We start from the raw sequence: 22,564 nt of genomic DNA, 5'->3' as shown, positions 1-22,564 counted from the left end.
CCCTTCGCCTTGGCTCCGCCCACGCGCAGCGTCTCGCGCCGCCCGCGCGCCCGCCGGGAAACAGCCGCGAGAGCAGCGGCCGCCGCGGCCGCCCGCACCCTCTCACAGCCTCTCCGCTTCGCCGCGTCGCCCAGGCCCGTGCGCGCGCGCCCGCCAGCGCCTCGCGCCGTCCCACCGCACCGCTCCGGGTCGCGTGCCCGCCGGCGCCTGACCAACGCTCCCTCGCGCCCTCGCCGCCCGCGGCCGGTCTCCTCAACCGCCGCGCTCCGCCGGGCCTCGCGGGCCGCCGCCTGCTTCCGGGGCGGGCGGACTCTAGGCGCCTGGTGCCGGCGGCCGCAGCGACAGCGCCCCTGGGAAGCGCAGGAGGAAGCAGGGACGAGCGGAGGAGCCTCAGGCCGAGTCGCGGCCGGGATGTCCGGGCAGCCGCCGCCGCCGCCGCCGCCGCAACAGCAGCCACCGCCGCCTCCCGCCGCCGGGCCCCCGGGCCCCGGAGTCGCCTTGCCCGCGCCCGCCAGCGCCGGCTCCTCCCCGGCTGGCTCGCCCGGCGGAGGCTTAGGGGCCGCGGCGGCCGCCCTGCTGCTCCACCCGCCGCCGCCGCCGCCGCCGCCCCCGGCCACCGCCGCTCCGCCGCCCCCCGCCTCGGCGGCCGCCCCCGCCAGCGCGCCGCCCGGCCTGGCCGCGGTTCCCGGCTCGGCCGCAGGCGTCCCGGCCCCGGGCCTGGCGGCGGCGAGTAGCGCCGCGGCCCCTTTCCCGCACGGCGACTCGGCCCTCAACGAGCAGGAGAAGGAGCTGCAGCGGCGACTGAAGCGCCTCTACCCGGCCGTGGACGAGCAGGAGACGCCGCTGCCCCGGTCCTGGAGCCCGAAGGACAAGTTCAGCTACATCGGCCTCTCGCAGAACAACCTGCGAGTACACTACAAAGGTACGGGGCGCGGGGTCCCGCGGAGAGACCCGACGGTGCGGGGCGAGGCTCGGGGCCAGGGAAGGTGAGAGAGGGTCCCCCAGGTGGGAAGGAGTTGGGCTTCTAGGCCCGGGGCGGGATGCTTTGAGGGAATCCGGGATGACCGGACACTTCGCCCCTCCTGATTTCCCCGAGATAAATCTATGGGCCGGAGTTGGGTTACATTGTTCTCCAGGTGGAGAGGGTCAGGCGATCTCCTCTTACGCAGCTGGGGGTGCGAGGCACGATTCTGAGGTACAGTTACTAATTAAGGGAGAGCCGAGATACACAGGAGGGGGAGGGAGGCGTCATCTGTGGAGGATTTGTCCCAAATTAGGCCAGAGATTGTCCAGGGGGACAAAAGGACAAGGGGCCCAAGTTGGCCATCATTGCACCTTATTGAAAGCAATTGGGAGGGTGAGAGGGGAACCTCCGGATTCCCTGTTTTCTTCGGGGAGCAGAACCGCCTCTTCCCCCGTTCCGGATTGGAAATGTCCTGTGTTTCCGGGTTGGTGTTACATGAAGTTTTGTTGAAAACAAGGGTTTTTAAACATGTCAATTAGCCTTTTGAAGAAAACTGACGTATATTTTGCACCTGCAGTTAACAAACTTAGCCACCTTAGGCTTCTGCTCCCTTCCATCCGACTTTGCCAAGGTTAAAACAAAGCTTTAAGCGAGTCGATTGTATAGAAAGTTATAAATGGCGGTGTGGGTGTGTGTGGGGGGATTGAATTGTAGCTCAGATTAATTGCCTGCATCAAGTTTACTTGTGTGGAAGGGAAAAAAAAAAAGCAGTGCTATAAGTTTGGAAACACGTCCTGTAGGCCCAAAATCTAAAGCAGAGAAGCGTTTATATTCTAAGCAGGCTCCTTTTGATTGGCTCTAAAGGAAGGATCTTCGAATCCTAGTGACATGTATGTAGAGGATAAAAACCTTGCTGTAAGGTTCTGAAAGAATTCACAACTGGGGTTTGAGAAGGATCATGAAAAACCAGCTACTGTTTAACGAGTATGGCAACAGAAATCTGCTGAATGATTTGGCTGTAAGGAATCTACACAAAGATGGGCCTTGTTGAACATTCCTTCTTATTCTTGCCATAGATCCAAAGAAGCACTTACTATTTTGAACGTTATGTTCCTTAATCTAAGTGGCTGAAAATTGCAAAATAACGAAGTTTGGTTTTTTGTTTTTTTTTTTTTTTACTTTTAGTTAGGACAGTTTGTTGATTTTCTTGTGGATTATTAATTTTGTTTTTAAATTTGTGTGAACAGTAAGTGCTATGCTCTGAAGTGTTTACTTCTGTTTTGGCTGCCAAAATGCTTTTGTTAGATTTGACAGAACTTCATTTTAAGTTGATGGTTTATGGTAGATAAAAAGCGTCTAAAGGCAGAGACTGTGTAGTGGGGATTAGTGAACAAAGAATCCCAGCTTCCCTGAGTCCCAGCAGTCACTGGTGGTACTAGGTATGTTAGGAAAGAGGGCCTCAGTTTCTTCTGAGTGATGTGGGAGTTGAGCTGGATGGTCGGTAAGGAAATTTCCATGGTAGCTTAAGACTCACAATTGTAGCTTATTTGACATTGTAACATTTCTTGATCGGTTGTATTTACTTCTTTTATGTAAAATTAATCATCTAGGCCAGAGACATATGCATGCTTATGTGGTTGGGGTTTGAATGTTATTTTACTGGTTGTTGCAGTTATTTTTCCTGTTGGCCTTTTTATTACTTTCTGTTGTGTAACATTGAGATTCACTTTCTGGAAACATTGCTGTTTCATAAACGTAAACCATTAGTTCTGGAAGAACAGATTTGTTGTTCTCATACTTTTCCCCCATTTTTATCTCTTTTGTCTCTCCCTTTCCCCGTGTTACAAAGACTGTCTTTTTTTCCAAACCTTCATACAGTCTTGTTATTTTAAAGTCTGTGTGTTTTCTGGTGTTACTGTTTGTGTGTGTGTGTGTGTGTGTGTGTGTGTCTGTTTTTGAGAGAACACCAAATGGACAGGACAACTTTAACTCAGTAGCAAAAAGGAAGTGTTATATAGGTAGTGAATAATAAAACTTAAAAGTCACAAGTAAGAGATGTTTTATGTAATGTATCCTTGTGCTGCATTGATTAATTTTTTTAACATGAAAAATTACTGTTTGCATTTTTCTGCATTACAAAATTGTAAAATATTGATCAAACCTGTTTTCCAAGAATGGTGATTTCGATTTCTTTTTCCCTGCATACGTTCTGTGTTTAAAATGTTACTCTAAATTGGAATTGCTGATCATGGAAGCAGTTTTTTTTAGAGATTTGAAGGTACCATATTAACAGTGACAGATACCTAGATAACAATGGATTGAATTGCAGGAGAGTTAGAATAGAATAGAATAGAGAGTATAGAATAGTGTATGTTAAGTTTTTTCTTTTTCCTGTGTGAGTGTGTTTTTGTTCCTATCTGTGTGACATGGTACACGTGTGGCACTCAGAACAGCTTGTGGGAGTGGGTTCTCTCTTCAATCCACGTGAATCCTAGGGATCCAATTCAGGTCATCAGGCTTGTTGGCAGGTGTCCTTACCCACTGAGCCACCTTGCTGGCCTTATGTTAAAAATTTGAGGCTTTTTATGTAACAAGCTATTATTGAAACACTCTAGGATAGCCCTCTTATTTTAAAATTTGTCAGTGTTGACTAATTTCTAAAGTCACAGGTCTTGATTTTAATAACTTATTTTTGATGAATATTATAGAAACATTTAATGAATATGACATTGGGTTCAGTTAGCATAAATGCTTCAATTACAAATCCTCTTTTTCTCTAGTGTGCACACACACATACACACACTATCAGGACTCTTTACAGAGACAAAAACAGATCTGACACAAGTAGATGTGTCAGGGAGCATCTGAAGGTTAGATTTTTGAAGACTTGTATAAGTCAGCTAGGATTGACAATTTTGTGGGGCTGAAGAGATGGCTCAGCTGTTAAGAGCACTTGCTGAGCTTGCAGAGGACTTGGGTTTAATTCCTAGCACCCACATGGTAGCTTAAACCATCCATAACTACAGTTCCAAGGAATCTGATGCCCTCTTCTGATCTCTTTGGGCACCAGGAACACATACATGCATGTGGGCAAAATACTTTTACACAGAAATTAATTTTTAAGAAATTTAAAAAGAAAACTAATTTTGCTGTTTCCAGATTTTGTGATCTCTGCTTTGTTCTTAATACCTCATTTTATTTGTGTTGTTATTTTCACAGTTGACAGTTGGCATCAAAAGTATTTCGTATTAGGGGAAAAGGTAACTGAATTCAGTAATGCTTCAGAAAAGTTGAGACATTTTGATAGTCCTGCCTTAAAGTGCTTTGGACAGATGCCAGAGCATTGAAACTTGGGAGCCTGAGGGAGTGATGAAATGGTGAAGTGCACCTTTTAATTGAAGCATCTTTATTGTTTTTATGTTGGGGTGCTGGGTATGCTTGCCTGAGTGCATGTGCCCTGGTGTCCAGAAGAGGGCATTGGATCCCTGGATCTGGAGTTACTAGCAGTTGTGACCCACCTGGTATTGATGCCAAGAATCAAACTCAGGTTCTGGGAGCCCATCAGTCTGTCTGAAATTGTGGCACTATCTCCTCAAGTCCCAGCAGTTATTAGTTTTTAACCCTTACTAAATATAATTGCTGGAAATTTTTATACTTTTTTCCTTATTACAGGTTTTATTTATGTGTGTACATGCAGACTTGTGTGTGATTGTGTTTGTTAAGGGCATGTACATGTGGAGGTCAGAGGACAACTTCAAAAGTTGGTTTTCTTTCTAGTGGGTCCTGTGGCATTGAGTTTAGGTCATTAGTGGCACTTCTATTCACTGAGCCATTTCATTGACTTAAAAAGATTTTTGTTGAGTCTGATCAAATATCTTAAATGTTTGCTTACAAGGACAAAGGAGGATTATAGGGGTGCTAAGAAGGTGGCTTAGTGGATAAAGTGTTTGCTCTACAAGCATGAAGACCAGAGTTCAATCACCACCACTCACAAGAAAGCAGGTTGTGTCAGTGTGATCCTGAAACTCCTGGTGTGTGTGTGTGTGTGTGTGTGTCTGTGTGGTGGGGGATGGGTTGGTCAAATGGGCACAGTTGTATCATGGGGACTTGTCAACCAGAGAACAGCCAGTTCCAGGTTCAGTGAATAAGATCATAAAATAAGACTAAAAAGTGATTGAGGAAGATAATTTATTTACTGTGCATGCACAGCTTCCTTTCCGTGTCCCCCCCCACGCTATATAAGGGAAATTTTAGAGATCTTTAAAATCAAGGAATTTATACTGGGCATGGTGGTAAGTACCTGTAATCTCAGGATGTGTGGCCAGAGTTTTATGCCAGCCTGGCTTTCATGCTAAGATCTTGTATCAAAATGAAAAATCAAATGAATTAAAAGCAAACTGAGTTTTCCCCTGGATCTCTTTGCTAACATTTTCATAAACTGGCTTTGATGGAACTTAATAATTATAGTCAGAAAAAAACTAGCTAGTGATAATAATTGAGCAGTTGTTATGGGGCAGAAAATTTTGGTAAGTATGTCTGCCTTGTTTACTCAACCTATTCTTTCATGTAGGCTTTTTCTACATGTTTACTTGGTACTGGTTTCTGGGCTTAAAGATGATTAAAATACTGTCTTTGACCGCACAGAGTTCAAAGAAAATAAAATGAAGTAGTGAGGGAAATGTTAGAAGGATACTGTGGAAGATAGGAACCTCTAACTCAGGCTGGCCCTGGAAAGGATTGCAGTGGTTCTCAAACTTCCTAATGCCGTGGCCCTTTAAAACAGTACCTCATGTTGTGGTGATGCCAACCATAAAATTATTTTTGTTTCTACTTCATAGCTGTAATTTTGCTGTTGTTATGAATCGCATTGTAAACGTATGTTTTTTGATGGTTGTTTGACCACGATCCCCAAAGGATCACAGCCCACAGGTTGAAAAACACTGCAGTTTCTTGGAAACATTAAGCTCAGTGGTTAAGCTTAAAAGATGAGAGCAAGGTGTAGGATATAGGGCAAGAGAAAATCAAAAGCATGGAGTATACAACTGTTCTAAGTGTCTGGACCTGTAAGCATGAAGGGACCTTACTGAACATTTATTAAGCTTAGACATTATTCTGTAGGAGCTGGAGAATCATCATGAAAGATAGATTGAAGTATAAGGAAAAAGGCCAATTCTTTTAGAAAACTGTTGCTTTAAAGACTGTAACTTGGACAGTGGGAAGGGATAGAGAAGTGCATACATATTTGAGTTTTTGTTTTTTTTTTCTTAAAGTAACTGAGATATGAGGATTAATGAGAGAAATAAAGAAGTATTGGGTTCCTAGCCCTGTTGTGTTCTTAAAGTAAACCTTGAATCAAATAGGTTTGGAAGATGTTAGCACTGTATTATAATATCCTTAAGGGTAATTGAACATGGGAATCTTTTGTTTGTTTCTGAAACAGGATCTCACTATTGTAGCCTTGGCAAGCCTGGAAGTTGCTATGTAGACCAGGCTGGCCTTGATCTTAGCGATCCACCTGCCTCTCAGCTTTCTGAATGGTGGGATTAAGGATGTGTGCCTCCATGCCAGGCTCTAGAAACCAGAATCTTACGGGAATCTTAATAATATGAGATCTTCGTGGAAATCAAGAGATGCTGAAGAGGGGGAAAAAGCCTTACAGAAGGAGCTGAGTAAATGTTCTGGAATCAAGGGTCTTTAAGTAATCTCAGCCGTGGAAATTCACAAGGCTATGCCTATTCTGCAGCTGAAACTCAGCTACAGTTGCAGATTTTGGGTCTTTGCCCCTATGACTGGCTTATCTTTTCTTCCCATTTGAAGCCCTGGGGAAATATGTCTGCTGAGTTACTTCACAGTTTATTGGCTAGAGCTTTTCATGGTGGTTACCATGTGAGCTAGTAATCTTTGAATAGGGTGCTAACATGTTGGATTAGTTACTTTTCTCATCACTGTGACAAAATAACTTGCAGAACATGGGAGAGGATTGGTTTATTTCTGTTCATTCTTTTGAGAGGGTACACAGTCCTCCATAGTGGTAAAGGCATAGTAGAGTTCATGGTGGCAGCAGGACTCTGAGGCTGTTCCCTTTGTCACTATGGATCAGGAAATAGAGAGCACCTCTGATCCATCCTCAGCCACTCATTTGTTCCAGCTCAATGGATGTCACCTCTTAAAGGTTCCAGCAGCCTTTCCTGATAGATCTCACAGTGAGGGACCAATTTCAAACACGTGCTTGTGAGGGAAGTTCACATGTAAAACTGTAACACCTGTGTTGGATTAGTTTGGAATGGGAATAGTAATAAGATGCAGAATATTGTGGCACTGCACAGTCTGAGCCCTGCTTTCTTCATTAGGGACAGTGTGAGGCATTTTCTCCTTGTAAATCATCTGAAGCCTGGGAAGAGGGATTTCTGTTAGCACTGTTTTAGGACTCACCTTAAGGAGGTAGTTGAATTGACAGTATAGAGAGCCATAGCTCTCTCCCTCAATACACAAGAGGCAGATTATTAACTGCATTATTAACAGGCAGATTGAGGCCCAAGAAGAAACTGTTTTGAGGTACCTGAGTGGAAAGGAGAGTAGTGTCATGGGAGCTGAGCAGTGGAAAAGAGAAAGGAGGAAGAGGCCCCTTATACAGTGGATAGTGTGGCCTCTTATACACTGTATAGTCCCTTATATAGTAGAATAGGCCTGGAAAATTTATCGCTGGATTTGGAATAAGTCCATTGTAGCCTTAGGAATAGCAGTTTGTATTTCATGATGGAAACAAAACCCAGGTGTCAGGGATTGAAAGAATAAGTGGAGGGTCCAAGTAGAGAGGATGTGACAGAGAGAGCACACTTGAGGAACAGGATAAGGGAAAAACATCTCTGTTTTTAATGGCCAATGTTTGGTTACATTTTAGCTGAGGGCTAGATTCTGATGTCATCATGGTAGATGAAAACCCCATGTAAGCAAGACTTTTGAAAGTATTGTGACAACAGTTGTATCAATTTTACATTGATCTACATTCAGTTTGTGGGTAAAACTGAAGTGATACTTAAATTGGCATGAGACTGATTTTAGTTTAAGGTGTGGCAAGTTATTACCAACCTTAATACAATACTGACATGACAGTGGTTTATCACACAGAGGCACAGAACTTTGTGAAAAAAGTGGGGACATTGTGTTCTCAAAGGGTGAGGTGAAATTAAAGAAGAAATACCTGAAGATAGTTTGAGGGCTGGTTGGGCAAAGGCCAGTAGGAGTGTTTACAGAGCAGAGGTAGTTGGTCCTGGAGAGGAGAAACAGACTGTGGAAGACAGATTGGTGTGGGCAAGCAGATGGAGAGCTGACTATGACTTCATCTAATGGCCTCCCATTTTCATCATAAAATAGGCTCACTGAACTTAAAAAGCTTAATGTCAATAAAGAAGATGTGGATGAGCCTTTTAGAATTGAAGCAGGTTGACTGAAGATTTCTGAATATAACATAGATGGCACTGGGAAAGGCCAGTTGATGAGTTCATGGCGGTGATCATTTGCCACATTGTTAGACTTTTCAGCAGAGTAGGGTAGTAGCAGGGAAGGTGGACTGAGATACTGATGAAAGACCATGGCCTTGGCTTTGCTGGTAGGGGTGGTGGAAAGATAGGCTTATGAAGGAAACCAAGGGCATTTGAGGCCTTTTAAGAGATTCTCGGGTAAGCTTGTCCTGGAAGAAGAGAAAAATCCCAAGGAAAGATTCAGAGAATTAGATAAACTTTAGAAGTGAAGGCTTCAGATGGTGTGTTGTGTAAGAAGACAACAGGCATTTCTGCTGCAATGCTACAGATGCATTGCGGAGAAAACCCTGTTTTCCACAAGACTGTGCATTAGAAATAACAGGACCGTGGGAGGGTGAGGCTGGGGCAATTGCTTAACAGTGTGGAACTTTGTACATACACAGCAGAGCAACACAGCTATCACAGTACTGATGATCTACAAGTCTAGGTCAGTCCCCACCGGTGTTTGTGTTAGCGTTGCACGTGTCTGATGCTGCAGCCTTATGTTCTCCTTTAAGATGTGTGCTTGACACCTACTTAATTGAAATGAAAAGCCTCTTAAAAAAAAACAACAAAAAACAAACAAACCCAAAACAGTAAATAACACGTGTTAGAATAGCTAAATTTTAACCATAGCCTGAGAGTGTGCCATTTGTTGGTGTGGGTAACTAATAACCAAACCTCAAATTATTGTTAGTGGGGATGCAAAATGGTACAGCCACTTTAGAAATGGTTTGGCAGTACTAACAAAGTGAACTGTATGTTTACCCTACTTCCCAGTAGCAGTATCCCCAAATATTTACCTAGCTCATCTGAATACTTAAACCTTCTCTGCTTGTCAGTGTTGCAGCAAATTTACTGATGGTCTTTAAAGTGGTAGCAACCAAGATATCTTTAAGTAATTGATGACAGATGGGATCAAGAGATCTAGGAAGTTTGATGTAATTGGATATCATAAGTGACTACTGAAATGAGCCATCAGGTCATACAGACATGCGTGAGTTTGAACTCCATATTCCTAAGTGAAGGCAACCTGTCTTAAAAAAAAAAAAGAGTGGTTGTTCAAGGAATGGGATCAAATAGACTAAGCGTGGAGGGTATTTTTCAGACAGTGAAAATACCTTGTGTGGTTGTGATGCTGTAGTTGTAGATACATGGTATTGTGTCTTAGGCAAACCATAGAACTTTATCATACCAAGAACCACAACGAACACAAATTAAAAAATCATTTAGGAGACAGGCAAAAACTCCAGGGTAGAATGCAGAATGTGATTTTATTTTTTAAGTAGAGTTTCAGTGCGTTCTGGCTAAATGGCTTACTGCTGTGCTGTATCCATAGCCTGTTTTAATTTTTTTGAGACAGGGTCTATATAAGTTGCCCAAGTAGTCATTGATTTTGCAAGCTGCCTCCTTCAAAGTACCCTGAGTAGCAGGGTGACAGGTCAACACCGCTGGGCCCGGCTTGACAAAATAATCTAGGAACTTTCCACCCTTTCTCATTTTCTCTTTTCCTCTCCACTCACCTCTCTCCTTTGTTCTTTCTGATAAGGCAGCAGCTCTCAAACTGAGTCGCAACCCCTTTAGGGGTTAAGCACCCGTTTCACAGGGGTCACATATCAGATATCCTGTTTATCAGATATTTACACTATGATTTATATTTGTAACTGTAGCGGAAATACAGTTATGTAGTAGCAATGAAATAATTTTATGGTTGGGGTTCATCACAACATGACGAACTGTGTTAAAGGGTCTCAGCATTAGGAAGGTTGAGAACCATTGTGATAGGGTCTCATGTAGCCCAGGCTGGCCTTAAACGCACCACGTGTAGCTGAAAACAACTTTGAATTCCTGATTTTCTGCTGCTAACTGAAACCACCTACCCAACTTGATAAAATAATCTTAATTGGATAACACGTTTGAAATAGCCTCAGGGTAGAAGGGAAAGTGATGACCTCAGTAACTTTGGAAATTAATGAAGTCTAAGTAAAGGCAAAGCAAACTACATTCTGGCTTGCTCTGTTTATCAACTCTGGTTGATAAACATCATACTGTGGGTTGTGGGCTCATTTTCTAAGATTAATGCTCACTCTGCTAACTTCCCTTACTGCTGTGCGCACGCGCTGGAAGTGAATGGGCGATAAGGCCCCGTCTATGAGTTACTCTGGCTTACCATAGTGGCATGCTGTGCGCTTGAGGCTATACTTCTATAAAAAGTTCTTTCTGCCTAGAGCCTTTTCATATTTCTAAGCTTTTAACATTTATCAACGTATTGAGAAAAGTTGTGTTATAGACCAAGTGTCATCTTGATTATGCTAGCACCAATCCCATATTTAAATGTAAGTGAACCAAGTCTTATTTAAGGAATATATTCTGTAATAGAACAGGCTTGGTTAGAATTTAGTATTTCTGAGGTGGAATAGTTGCAGGTAGGTGCCAGAATCTAGAGTGTCTAGAAAGCCCATGATTGGGGTGTCACCACAATATGAGGAAATGTATAAAAAGGTCATAGCATTATAAAGGTTGAACTGGCCTAGAGTATTGTATGTGTTAGGCAAATGCTCTATCACTGAGCTATACCTCCATACCCTCTGTAATTTTTAAATTTAATAATGAATCAACTCATTTAATCAACTCATTTCTATGATGTTTTAGAAGAGCATAATAAACAAAGGCTCTTAAAAGATTAACTTATGGATATTTTGTGTAATGAAAACATGTATGTAATTTTAATTTGCATGGATTTAACGTGAGTACCAATTTGGAACAAATGATATTATCTCTGTAAAAGTTTCATTTTAAAAAATGATGCTAGATAACCTGTGTTACAAATGTTGAGTGAGAAAATTACATACAAGAATCCCTGGCACTTTTAGAAGTTGTGTACCTTACAGTACCTTACAGTATTCATTCTCCTTTTCTTCTGTCTTGAAGTAGATAAAATAGATGGGGATAGATGTGGTGTGATTCCCAGAATTCTCAGTGTCTCTAAATCTTTCATGTGGGGTCAGAACTCTTGTTGGGTCAGGCTTCTTGAATTTAAATTGCAGCACTTACATTGGCTTGGAATTCTCAACCAGCAGGTTTCTAAAATGGACATGGTTTATTTCACTGTGTTTCCTCAGTTGTGAAATGAAGGTACATAGTACTTTCTTCATTGGGTTGTTTTGAATATTAAATGAGTTACTAAATACAGTTCAGTTAAAACAGGGCTTTTTCTATAGTACTAGATATGTTGGCTATTCTTAATTATATCGAGATCATTCCTACAAGTTGTGGTTAGTGCCACAGCTTTATTATTTGTTGTTAGGATAACATTTTTGGTAAATTAAAATAAGTTTTGGTTACTGCCAAAACTTACTGTTTATTATAAAAACCCAATAATAAAATAATTGAGTTAGAATTCCATTTAAAATATTCAGTCGAGATTTTCTTTTTTCTTGTCTTATTCCCACTTTTTCCAACTGATCTCTCTCTTTTACCCCTCACCCCTTTGTATGTGTGTTTAACCCAGTGAATTTATTAGGCTTGCTTACACAGCATGGGTGATGGTTGATACAGGAGCAAGAACATCTTATTTATCAGTGCCTACACCACTGAAGAAAATGTCTCTCCCTCACCTAATAACCATTAAGTACCTGTTTTGTTTAGTGGGAGTTTAATGGGTTTTTAAGGAGGGGCGAAAAGAATGGGGTGGGAAAGAGATATGAAGAAGGAGAGAAAGTTTATAGTTTATAATTTGCTTTTGCTTTTTTTTCTTTTGTTTATTTGAAAATTTTTATATGATTTTATAGAGAGAAGACAGGAAGGGAAAATGTGTTAGCAAAATAGTTTACAAAATATAATAGGGTGATTAATGATGATGTAGAACACCACAAAAATGTTTACTAAAAGAGATACTACAAGAATGTCAGCTAAAATATTTTAAAATATCTAGTCTAACAAATAAATATTTCATAAGTCCCAAAAACATAAATCTTTCACCCACAACTTGTTGCAGCTATCTATAACTTTCCAGTAGCTGGCTTTGGCTCCTGGCAAATACCTCTCTGTAGATCCTTTACATGAAACACAATGTCAACAGACCCAAGCTGGTGCAGATAATCCTATCTGCTGAGATTTCAAGAGTGTGTTGGCTATGCCATGTTTGGAAGACAGCATTCCACACCTTCCTCTAGCTCTGATCATTCTCTCTACATCTCTTCTGTGATGTCCCCTGGGTCTTGGAGAAGGTACTATAGATTTCCATTTAGGGTTGAACATTCAGAGGTCACTTGACCATTCTTGACCAGTAGCTTCATCCATTGTAGAAAGAAGCTTCTTTGAAAAAAGCTGACAGCAGCACTAGTGTGTGGGCATAAATGCAAACACATAGAAGCTTACTTTACAGGTACATCAGGGACCATTTAGCCCTGGCAACCAGTGTATCCTACTCTGTTGAATTCCAGGCTAGTAAGAGTCTTCCTTCTTAACAAAGTTGATGGTACCTTCAGAACAATACCTGAGGTGATCTCTGGTCTCCCCATGCATGAACACACCCTCTCATATCTATCCCATAAACACACACATATACATGTGACTATTTTGCATATTTGTGCAGTTTTTTTTTCTTGCTGCCCAGCTCATTGTAAATCTGTTGCCTACACATGTTAAAAATTTTGGGCTATGGAGGGGGAGGCAGCATTTTGCTGCTTCCAATTTTGTCTGACTAGCTGACTTCATTGGCTCTCTGTGGTCTTAGGGCTGAGTCTTAACTTTTGCCTTTATCAAAAAGTTTTCATGGTGGGGTGGTGAGATGGCTCATTGCAAGTCTGATAAGCTCAGTTCAGTGCTTAGAACCCACAGTGGAAGGGGAAAACTGACTCCTGGGTGTTGTCCTCCAACCTAGACTTGTGTGTTGTGGAAAATACATACTCACCTTTTTTGTTTTTGTTTTTATTTTATGTGCACCGGTGTTTTGCCTGTGTGTGTGTGTGTGTGTGTGTGTGTGTGAGAGAGAGAGAGAGAGAGAGAGAGAGAGAGAGAGGGGGTGTCGCCTTCTTGTGCATACACATCATCAAAACATACGAAAATAAGAAAATTTGTTCTCATGTTAATACAAAGGAAAAGGAGAGGTGTATCCGTTTCTCCACCACCACCTGGGTAAAAAAGGAGTAGCTGAGCCGAATCCCACTAAGTTCTTTTGGGCCAGTGTACATGTACTAATTGGCATTGCGATTGTAAACATAACTGTTTAAATGATAAGGTGCATGTTAGTAATTTGGTAAACATGAATGCTAAGAGACATACTTCATTTGTGTGTATTGTATGTCATAAGATATAATTTTTTTTTACTTGAAAACAGTATTTAGTTTTAGAGTAACCATGGTGAATTTGAGATGGAGAACTCCACTGTCCGTGGAAGGATGGTAAATGACAGTTTTGTACTGAGTGACACAAATCTACCCAGAAACTTGGATAGTGGTGGAGAGTATTTTTCAAACAGTCCTGAGGGGGTAGAGATTTGACTCACATTCTGAGTATTTGTCATAGGCTATTGCCAAGTTCTGTCTATTCTTTTGTAGTTTTTTCTTTTTAATTTTATGTTTCGGTTTTTATTTAGATATTTAGGTATGTGCCTTGGGTGTCTGTATCTGCGTGTGAGTCCTTGTGTCTTCTCAAGAGCATGTGTTCTTCACCACTGAGCCACTTCTCTAGCTGCTTCCTTTGTAATCTTATGGACATTTATTTCATGTGCTCATTCTATCTATCTATCTATCTATCTATCTATCTATCTATCTATCTATCTTTATTATTTGTCTTTTTGGGAATTTTTAGACAGGGTTTTTCTATGTAGAGTTGGCTATCCTGGAACTCACTCTGTAGACCAGGCTGGCCTCAAGCTCACAGGGATCTCCCTGCTTCTGCCTCCCTGAGTGCTGGGATCACAGGCACCAGGCTTCATATGCTCATTTTGTTCCAGTACCTTTCAGGGTAATTTAAATCTTGAGGAAAGAGTTAGTAATTGGTAAATAAAGTAAGATGATTTGATGGAAACATTTGGGATTAGAGTTGAGGAATGGTAAGTTTAGAAAGTTACTAAACTTTCTTACTCTTCAGGCACTTTATAATATTAACAGTAGCATTGTGTTATCTCATTTCTTAAGAGAAAAATACGGAGCTGTACTTCTCAGTAGACTGTTACTGACTCAAGAATTGTGGATCAAGCCAGGCTTGGTGCTGCATGCCTGTAATCCCAGGGCTGGACAAGGCAGGAGCAGGTGGATCTCTGTGAGTTCAAGGCCAGCCTGGTCTACAAAGCGAGTCTAGGACAGCCAAGGCTACACAGAGAAACCCTGTCTCAAAAACCAAAGCCAACCAAACAAAAAGAATTGTGGATTAGTCTTTATTCAGAAATGAAAAGAATATATCAAGTAACAATTATAAATTTTTAATGAGATTTACCTATTAATGTAGTTTATTTAAAATTATGCCATCATACAAATATCTCCATTTTGCAAAAGAATATAGGAAGGTTACAAATTAAATGCAGATTTAGATCTGATAAAATTAAGAACATTTTCTTATGTACTTCCAATCCAGAATAATTGAAAATTAGAGCCTTAAATTTCTCTAGTTTGGGAACCAGAGAGATGATTCAGTAGTTCTTGCAGAGGATTTGGGTTCGATTCCCAGCACCCACATGGCAACCTCCCAATAGCCTATAATAACTGCAGTTCTAAGGGATCCAACATGGTCTTCTGGCCTTTGGGTAGCAGGCATACAGGTGGTATACATACATGCAGACACTCATTCACTCACACATAAAAATCTTTTAAAAAAAAATCTTAAAAAAAAAAAACAAAACACAAAACTTTAACTTTCATTAAGGGCCACTGCATACTCAGTGTGTTCAGATTCTGAACTTTTTTTTTTTCCCTTGAAAACTTTTGGTTTTTTTCAGACAAGATTTTTCTGTGTAAGCCTTGGCTTACCTGGAATTTACTCTGTGTCAGGACCAGGTTGGTCTCTAACTCACAGAGATCTGACTGCCTCTGCCTCCCCAGTGCTGGGATTAAAGGTGTGCATCACTACCACCTGGCTAGATTCTGAACTCTCAGTATAACCAAGTCATAGTGTGAAGAGTTTTTTTTTGGCTAACTACAGCTATTTTGCATATTGAATTCATTGTAATGGCAAATGTTTTGTTATTTCTTTATTTACTTGAAATGATGGGAACAGAAATTACATTTCATCTGAGTGCCTTATTTTCTTGAATTGTTTAAGATTTTCACTTGAAAATCTCATCTGTCCTTTGCTTTTCTCATTTTACGTGTAGGTCATGGTAAAACTCCCAAAGATGCAGCATCTGTTCGAGCCACGCATCCGATACCAGCAGCCTGTGGGATTTATTATTTTGAAGTAAAAATTGTCAGTAAGGGAAGAGATGGGTAAGTGTACATTTTGGTTGCCATAACCATTTTCTATTCTTGGATAATTATATTTGAAATGATTCATAAATTTATATGATATAATTGGGAAGTTGTAATCTTGAAAATTTTGGTTTTGGAAAAATAGACTCTAAATATTACAGTACAGCAGATTGGTTCTGTTAAGTACTAGTTGAACTAAAGCTTGAGCTCATGGTTGTAACAGTCTTTCTGGCAGGGTCACTATTAAAACTGAGAGTTGAGGTTTAAGCAATAGAGTGGTTCATTTTTTCTGAATTCTGCATCTTCTAAAACTTGTTGAGCCAAAGCCAGTATGTGGCTTATAGGTATCTTAAAGGGCTTGGGGCTCAGGATTTTGAGGTATTACTTGGAAGGTGAATTGCTTCTAAGTTCTTGATTCAGAGTGTCCTAGGAGGTTAGTTTGTGGTATGGAAGCTTCAAAGTGAAAACTCTGGTTGATTGTGGAACCAACTTTGTTTTATTGCTTAGTCTTATCGTTGATGTGGTGTGATAATGTATGTACATCAGAATCACTTATGGGACTATTAAAATATGTTTTGAACCTTAGCCAAATATTCTCAGTCAGAATTTTCAGTAGTAAAGCTTTGGTAATGGTGTAGGCATTTTGAGAAAGGCCCATGAGGAATTTTGGTGCATATCCCTAGTTAAGAACTAATTCTTTAAAGTCAGTCCTTTTAAAACAAAACAAAACAAAACAAAACGGTAGGGTCATTTGTCCAGCTACCAAGATATTGCACTTTTCATATAAGTTCACCTGCATTTGAATCCCTCTTGTTGATCTTTCTGTGTTTAATTAACAAAAGTGTCCAAGACATCATTCTTCTCTTTGCTGGATACATTCAGTGCCAGTAGTGCCAAAAATAGAAGGGGGAAAGCTTGGGCTACTCCCACCACTTCTTAACTGCCTGTTTGCCAATGTGATCAAACCAAACACAAAACCAGAGATTCCCAAGAGAAAGCCTAACCTTTTAGTCATATATTGAGCTTCTATTTATTCTGCTCCATAATGCTGGCCCTGCTCGTGATGATTCCCAGGTTCTCTATAACGTTCATTCTGTGTATTCCTTCTATGAAGGATTTCAACCTTATGTTTTCATGGCTACAAATACCCTGAGCCTTAAATCTAATTTTATGTCTCATTACTCCCTTGAGCTCCAGTCAGATACATCTACTAAGATGTTTGCAATTGAGTCTTCTACAACCATTAAATATAGCCTGTTTGAAATTTTTTTCCCCCCTCAAAACCAGTTGGGTTAGTGCTTTCACTGTTGGTATTAACTTGAGAATTTCTAATCTTTCTCTTTTTCTTGGTGTCTCAACTGCATGTCCCTTAGTTGGGTCTTAGTAGTTTATCTCCTGAGTTCCCAAGGTGATTGGTAATTGCCTTCCAGGTGCTCCCTGTTTGCAACTCTTAACAGTGCCTTTCTCAGAGCTGACTTGAATCTCTCTTCCTTAAAATCATTTGGAACAGATGCTTTGGGGCTAAAATATGAAACTTTTTACCAGTCATTTATGATGTGACCATCCTAAGTAATTTTTCATTCTTATCTGTTTGTAGCAAGGATTTTTCATCCTTCTTTTCCTTTAATGTTTAAAATTGTATGTATTTTGCATATAGTAAAATTGATCCCTTTTGGTATAGAGTTCTGTGAGTTTTTACAAATATGTGCAGCCATAACCACTATAACTAGTATGCAAAATATTCCATCACTCTGTCCCTTGGTAGATGGTCCTTTCCCATCTCCAGCCTGGCAACCACTGATGTGTTTTCTGCTATACCTTTGCTATTTCTAGAATGGCATATAAATGAAATCATAATATGTAGCCTTCTAATTCTGCCAGCATCTGCTCTGCATAACCCACAATGAATTAAAGCTCATCCTTGCTACTGCATATTTCGGAGAACAGTCCTTTCTATTGCTGAGGGTATGAATGATCAAACCAGTATGCTAGCTCACTCCCCAATTGAAAGGTAGGTTTCCACAGCTACAAATATAAGCATTATCAACATATGTGCAAGTTTTTTTTTTTTAATGTAAGTTTTCATTTCATTTGGGTAAATATCAAGGAACAAGATTGCCAAGTTGTAGTTAAAAGTATTTTTAGGTCTAGAAGGAACCATGACATAGTTTTTGCAAAGTAGGTGGACTAATCTGCCTTTGTGCCCACAGTGCGTGACTCTTCCTCTTGATCTGCCTCTTTGTTGTGTTGTCAGGGTTTTTGCTTTATTTTTATTTTTATTTTTATTTTTCACCTCTTTAAAAATTATTTTGGTGAAGTATACAAACTACTATGACATTTTTATACATAACACCATTATTTGTCCTTATTCTCGTGTTTTTTTTTTTGTTGTTGTTGTTTTTTTGTTTTTTTGTTTTTTTGGTTTTTTTTGTTTTTTTTTTTTTTACTATTGTAATGATATTTGGCTTTTCCAAATGGCTTATTCTTAATTCTTATCTGCCCTTATACTATAAAATACTTTTTGTCACTTCTTAATTGCACAGGTGGACTTAGGTTACTGGTTCTTTATATATTTTTATATATAGTTGTTCTTTCCTTTTCCCCTAGAGTTAGCTTCCGGTCCTCACTTCCTCTTTGTCAGTCCAACTAATCTGTTTTTAAGTCCTAGGTTCCGGGTATCTTTATGTGTCACTGCCTCTTCCCCAAAATAATGTGTCTCCTTTACATTTTGATCAGGCTAACGGTGGTGCATATACCCTTGCAATTGTCTGCAAACTACTGACTTTAAGGTAGGGAATATTTCCAAGCTAGCATTCAAGTGAGTGAAGAAATGCATGGTTTTCTGTGTCTACTTCTGTCATTTGTAAAATGACACATAAACAGAATTATACTACCTTCTGAATAGCCTCTTAAGTGTGGCATCTTCAACCTAGCATAATTCATTTTATATGCAGTCTTGCTGCAGCATTTAGAACAGATCCCCTTTTTTTGCTGATGGCATGGGTGAGCAAACTAATTAACTTACCACACTACAGTTTTCTTGGAGAGATGTGTGCCCATCTGTTTATTTCACTTTAAATAGAATTTTCTTTAGACAGTGTTTATTTAAGAATAGGACAGGTAAAATTTGGTTCCAGGGTCTTAGTTTTCTCATGAAATGACAAAAGTTTAGTGTGGTTGCCTCTTTACAGTGAAAAAGAGCAGAAGGATCTGGTGTTAAAAGTGTTGCATGTGTGAAAATGCTGCCCTGATTATGCTCTGTGCATTCTCTAGGTCTGCTGAGGAATAATAGGAACATGACTATGGTGGGTATTTTTTTCTGCATTGAAAATAAGGCTTAAAGGAAATTTGTTTTAATTGCATGAAAGAATATATTTAATTTTCTGAGTTAGTTTTTCATTTAAACTGAGCGTAATTTTTATGTGTATTCATAAAATAGCACAGTTTGTAAGGACAAATTATCTGACCAGTAACCTGTCAATTTTTTAAAATTTAAAAATAAATTGGACACATTTCATGACAAAAGACTAAGTTGTTTTCTGTAATGACTATATAGGAGATATATTAAAGGGGTATGTCTTTGTTTTTATGATTGATCAGTGACTGGTGAGAAATTTCTAAAAATAATTTTATGAATGTAATTTCAGCTCAGGAATTTCATTCAAGTTTTAAATTATGCATGCTAAGAGACACAGAGGTAGTAGAGAATTTTGTTAATTCAAAATGTGAGAGAATAAAATTTTATTTGAAAAATTTTAGTTATAATTTATGCATATGGTATTTTTAACTCTTTAAAATATTGATACCACTGTTTGACAGTGATTATGGAAGAATTGGCAAGTTTTTCAGGCTGTATTCTATTCCTCAATTTTTCTGTGGGTAATAATACTATACCCTTAAAGTATTGCTTTTATGCTTATTAACTTTAAAGGCTGTTTTTTTTCCTCTCTCCCTTTTTAATGGATTTTCAAGACAGGGTTTCTCTGTGTATCCCTGGCTGTCCCGGAACTCTGTAGATCAGGTTGGCCTCAAATTTACAGAGATCCGCCTGCCTCTGCCTTGTATGCTGGGGTTAAAGGCATGTGCCTGGTTTTAAAAGCTATTCTTTCTTTTCTTTTCTTTTTTTAAATGAAGAGTAGAAAAGAAAGTTTCCTATGCAGCTTTGAGAAGATTTAAAAAATATAGAAGGCCTGGAGAGATGGCTCAGCAGTTAAGAGTGTGTGCTTCTCTATATATATCTTATATAGAAGATCCTATTGCAATCCCAGCACCCATGTCCAGCAGCTCACAACTGCCTTTTAACTCCAGTTCCATAGGTTTCAGCACCCTCTTCTGGCCTTCCCGGGTATTGACTCAAGTGCACAAACTCACATTCAAGACATACATATACACTGATTTCAAAAACAAAATTGGAAGGGCATCTTCAGGTTTCAGTTGGTTGTCATCAACAAATGAATGCTTACCGAGGGACATAGGAGCAAAGAGAGTAGTATAAGTAAGCAGCATGGTTATCAAGTTAATGTGTTTGTTGGCTGCCTTGCAGGGTTAGAAGTTTGAGCCTAAGCAGCACTACTTTTTTCATGGTTCTCTTATCTACACTTCCTACTGGGCTTTCTGTCAGGTTGTAGAAACTCTAGAAACCTATCTAGGTTAGTATTTGAAAGGTACAGTGGGGTAGGGCAGAGAGCAGTCATTATGCAAAAAACTCTAAATTAAAACAGTCTGTGTTGAATGAAGATTGAGATCATATATGGGGGAACTGAGGAGTAGTTCTGGCTCAAGGAAACACATGTATCGAGGAAATAGTATATGCTAGCCCTTTTAGATTATTAACAGTTTGAGACACTTTGTTGGGGAAAAATGCTCCAGAAGTTGGTAAATGACTAAGGCATTCTCAGGAAGAGAATGAACACCTGTGGTCTTTGGCAGAGACATTATGGCTCAGTGTTATGGGGATTGTAATGGAAATGGACAGAAGTAAGAGTGGACTTAGATCTGAGAGAGCCTAGATGTCAGTTGTAAATTCTATAGGCAACAATCGGCAAACTCTTGTTATTTTTAATTCGTAAGTGATAGGCCATCTGTATTCAGAAAAGCCAGCTGGTGATAGGGAAAGAGTAGTATGTGAATGGCATTGTGCACGGAGCTAGAAGAGTGTGGCCTAGGAACAGATTGTGATAAAGATGAAAAGGAAGGAAGGGCTTTAATGTGCTTATGACCTGTTATGCGTCACAAACTAGGGAAAAATTAAGACTTGACAAGGATGAACACAACGCTGTAGACATCGCTAAAATAGCGTCTCTACTGTTTAGAAACTTACAGGGAAGAGGAGAAATAGACATGTAGTAATCTCTAAAATAGGAGTAATACACATGAACAAACTGAAGTGCAGAGAAGAGATGGTGACCAGCTTTTGGAAGGAGGTGATGATCAGGACAGACTAGCTAACAGTTAACATTGCAGAATAGGAAACAGGTAAACATTGGGCTCTGGCCTCCCTGTCCTTCAGCCACCTTCACACACCACTGTAGACAAGGTACTCAGAAATTTGAACTGTGTGTGGTAATGGTACCTTTGCCTTGAAGAGAGGTAGAGGCTAAAGGATCTCTGAGTTCAAGGCTAGGCCTCTTCTACATAGTGAGTTTCCAGCTTGCCAGAACTATATAGTGAGACTTTGCTTCAAAAAATAAATAAAAAAAAATAAAACCATGAGTTTGTTGTTTCAGCGGTTTACATATACTAGGTGCTTGTCTGTTCTCAGTTGGTAAGGTAAGACGGCTGATTTAAATAATTTGGCCAAAGTTATAGTGTAGGCATTAAAAAAAAAAAGACTTTGACTAAAAACAATTCTGACACCAAACTTAGGCTGTAAATCATTCATTCCACCATTTAACTCTCCAAAATTTGATAGGTTGCAATGGGTGCTTGATACAGAATAAAGTTACAGTAAACTGGAAGAACAGTCTCAATTGAGATTACTGGTGAAGGAATGAATTGTTTGAGTTCAGGCTGTGCAAGGTAGGAATAAGATCTATAGAATGAAAGGCTCAGGCCAAATGCATGATTTGTGTATTGTTATTTTTAGTAAGATTTAAGAAGAGGTGTGTGTGTGGGTTGAAGTGGATTTGCTAAAGATGCCAGGGGTAGACATCATGATGAGAGATGACTGAAGAGAAGCAAAGTTTCCCGGGGAGGATTTGTGTGTGTGGAGTTGTATCTGGTGTGTACAGAAATGAAAAATGTTCTAGGCAAATAAATTACCTGAGCCCATGTGGATAGGAGTAATCATTTTCCTGTCCACCGCTGGAACTGTGAGCACAGCAGAATTTGAATGAGTAATTTGTAAGCTATGGGCTTTGGGTACTTCCTAGGATATGTTTTTAAAGATTTTTTTTTTTTTTATTGCATTTATGAACTCACAGAGACTGTGACATAAAACCTGCAAAAGGTAGTATCAGGCAAAATCCAAGCACGGAGAAGTAAATGTGGATACACCGTCTACTCCCAACCAAGAAACTGTTTGCAATTGATACCTGCTGGGAAAGGGGGAAAATCCGTTTTCATCAGTAGAGTGACACTTGGTCAGTATCAGTCACACTCCAAGGCAGGTTGTATCCTCAAGAGTAGTTGGGTAGCATGAAAAGGACTCCATGGTATTTTATTTTATTTTA

At 40.1% G+C, this 22,564-nt stretch overlaps 1 protein-coding gene across 1 annotated transcript in view; it reads left to right on the top strand.

Annotated features, from left to right (window-relative positions):
• Positions 1 to 38: 38 nt before the first annotated feature.
• The window catches only part of Ranbp9 (RAN binding protein 9), a 74,604-nt gene continuing 52,078 nt past the window's right edge, over positions 39 to 22,564 (top strand). Inside the window, exons 1-2 of the mRNA XM_021630358.2 lie at positions 39 to 922; positions 15,800 to 15,911. Coding sequence (XP_021486033.1) covers positions 412 to 922; positions 15,800 to 15,911 — 623 coding nt within the window. The 5' untranslated portion in view covers positions 39 to 411. The remainder of the gene's footprint in view (positions 923 to 15,799; positions 15,912 to 22,564) is intronic.

This window comes from Meriones unguiculatus, chromosome 19 (assembly GCF_030254825.1).
Source record: "Meriones unguiculatus strain TT.TT164.6M chromosome 19, Bangor_MerUng_6.1, whole genome shotgun sequence".
Classification (NCBI taxonomy): Eukaryota; Metazoa; Chordata; class Mammalia; order Rodentia; family Muridae; genus Meriones; species Meriones unguiculatus.
This window is presented reverse-complemented; position numbering and strand designations above follow the sequence as displayed.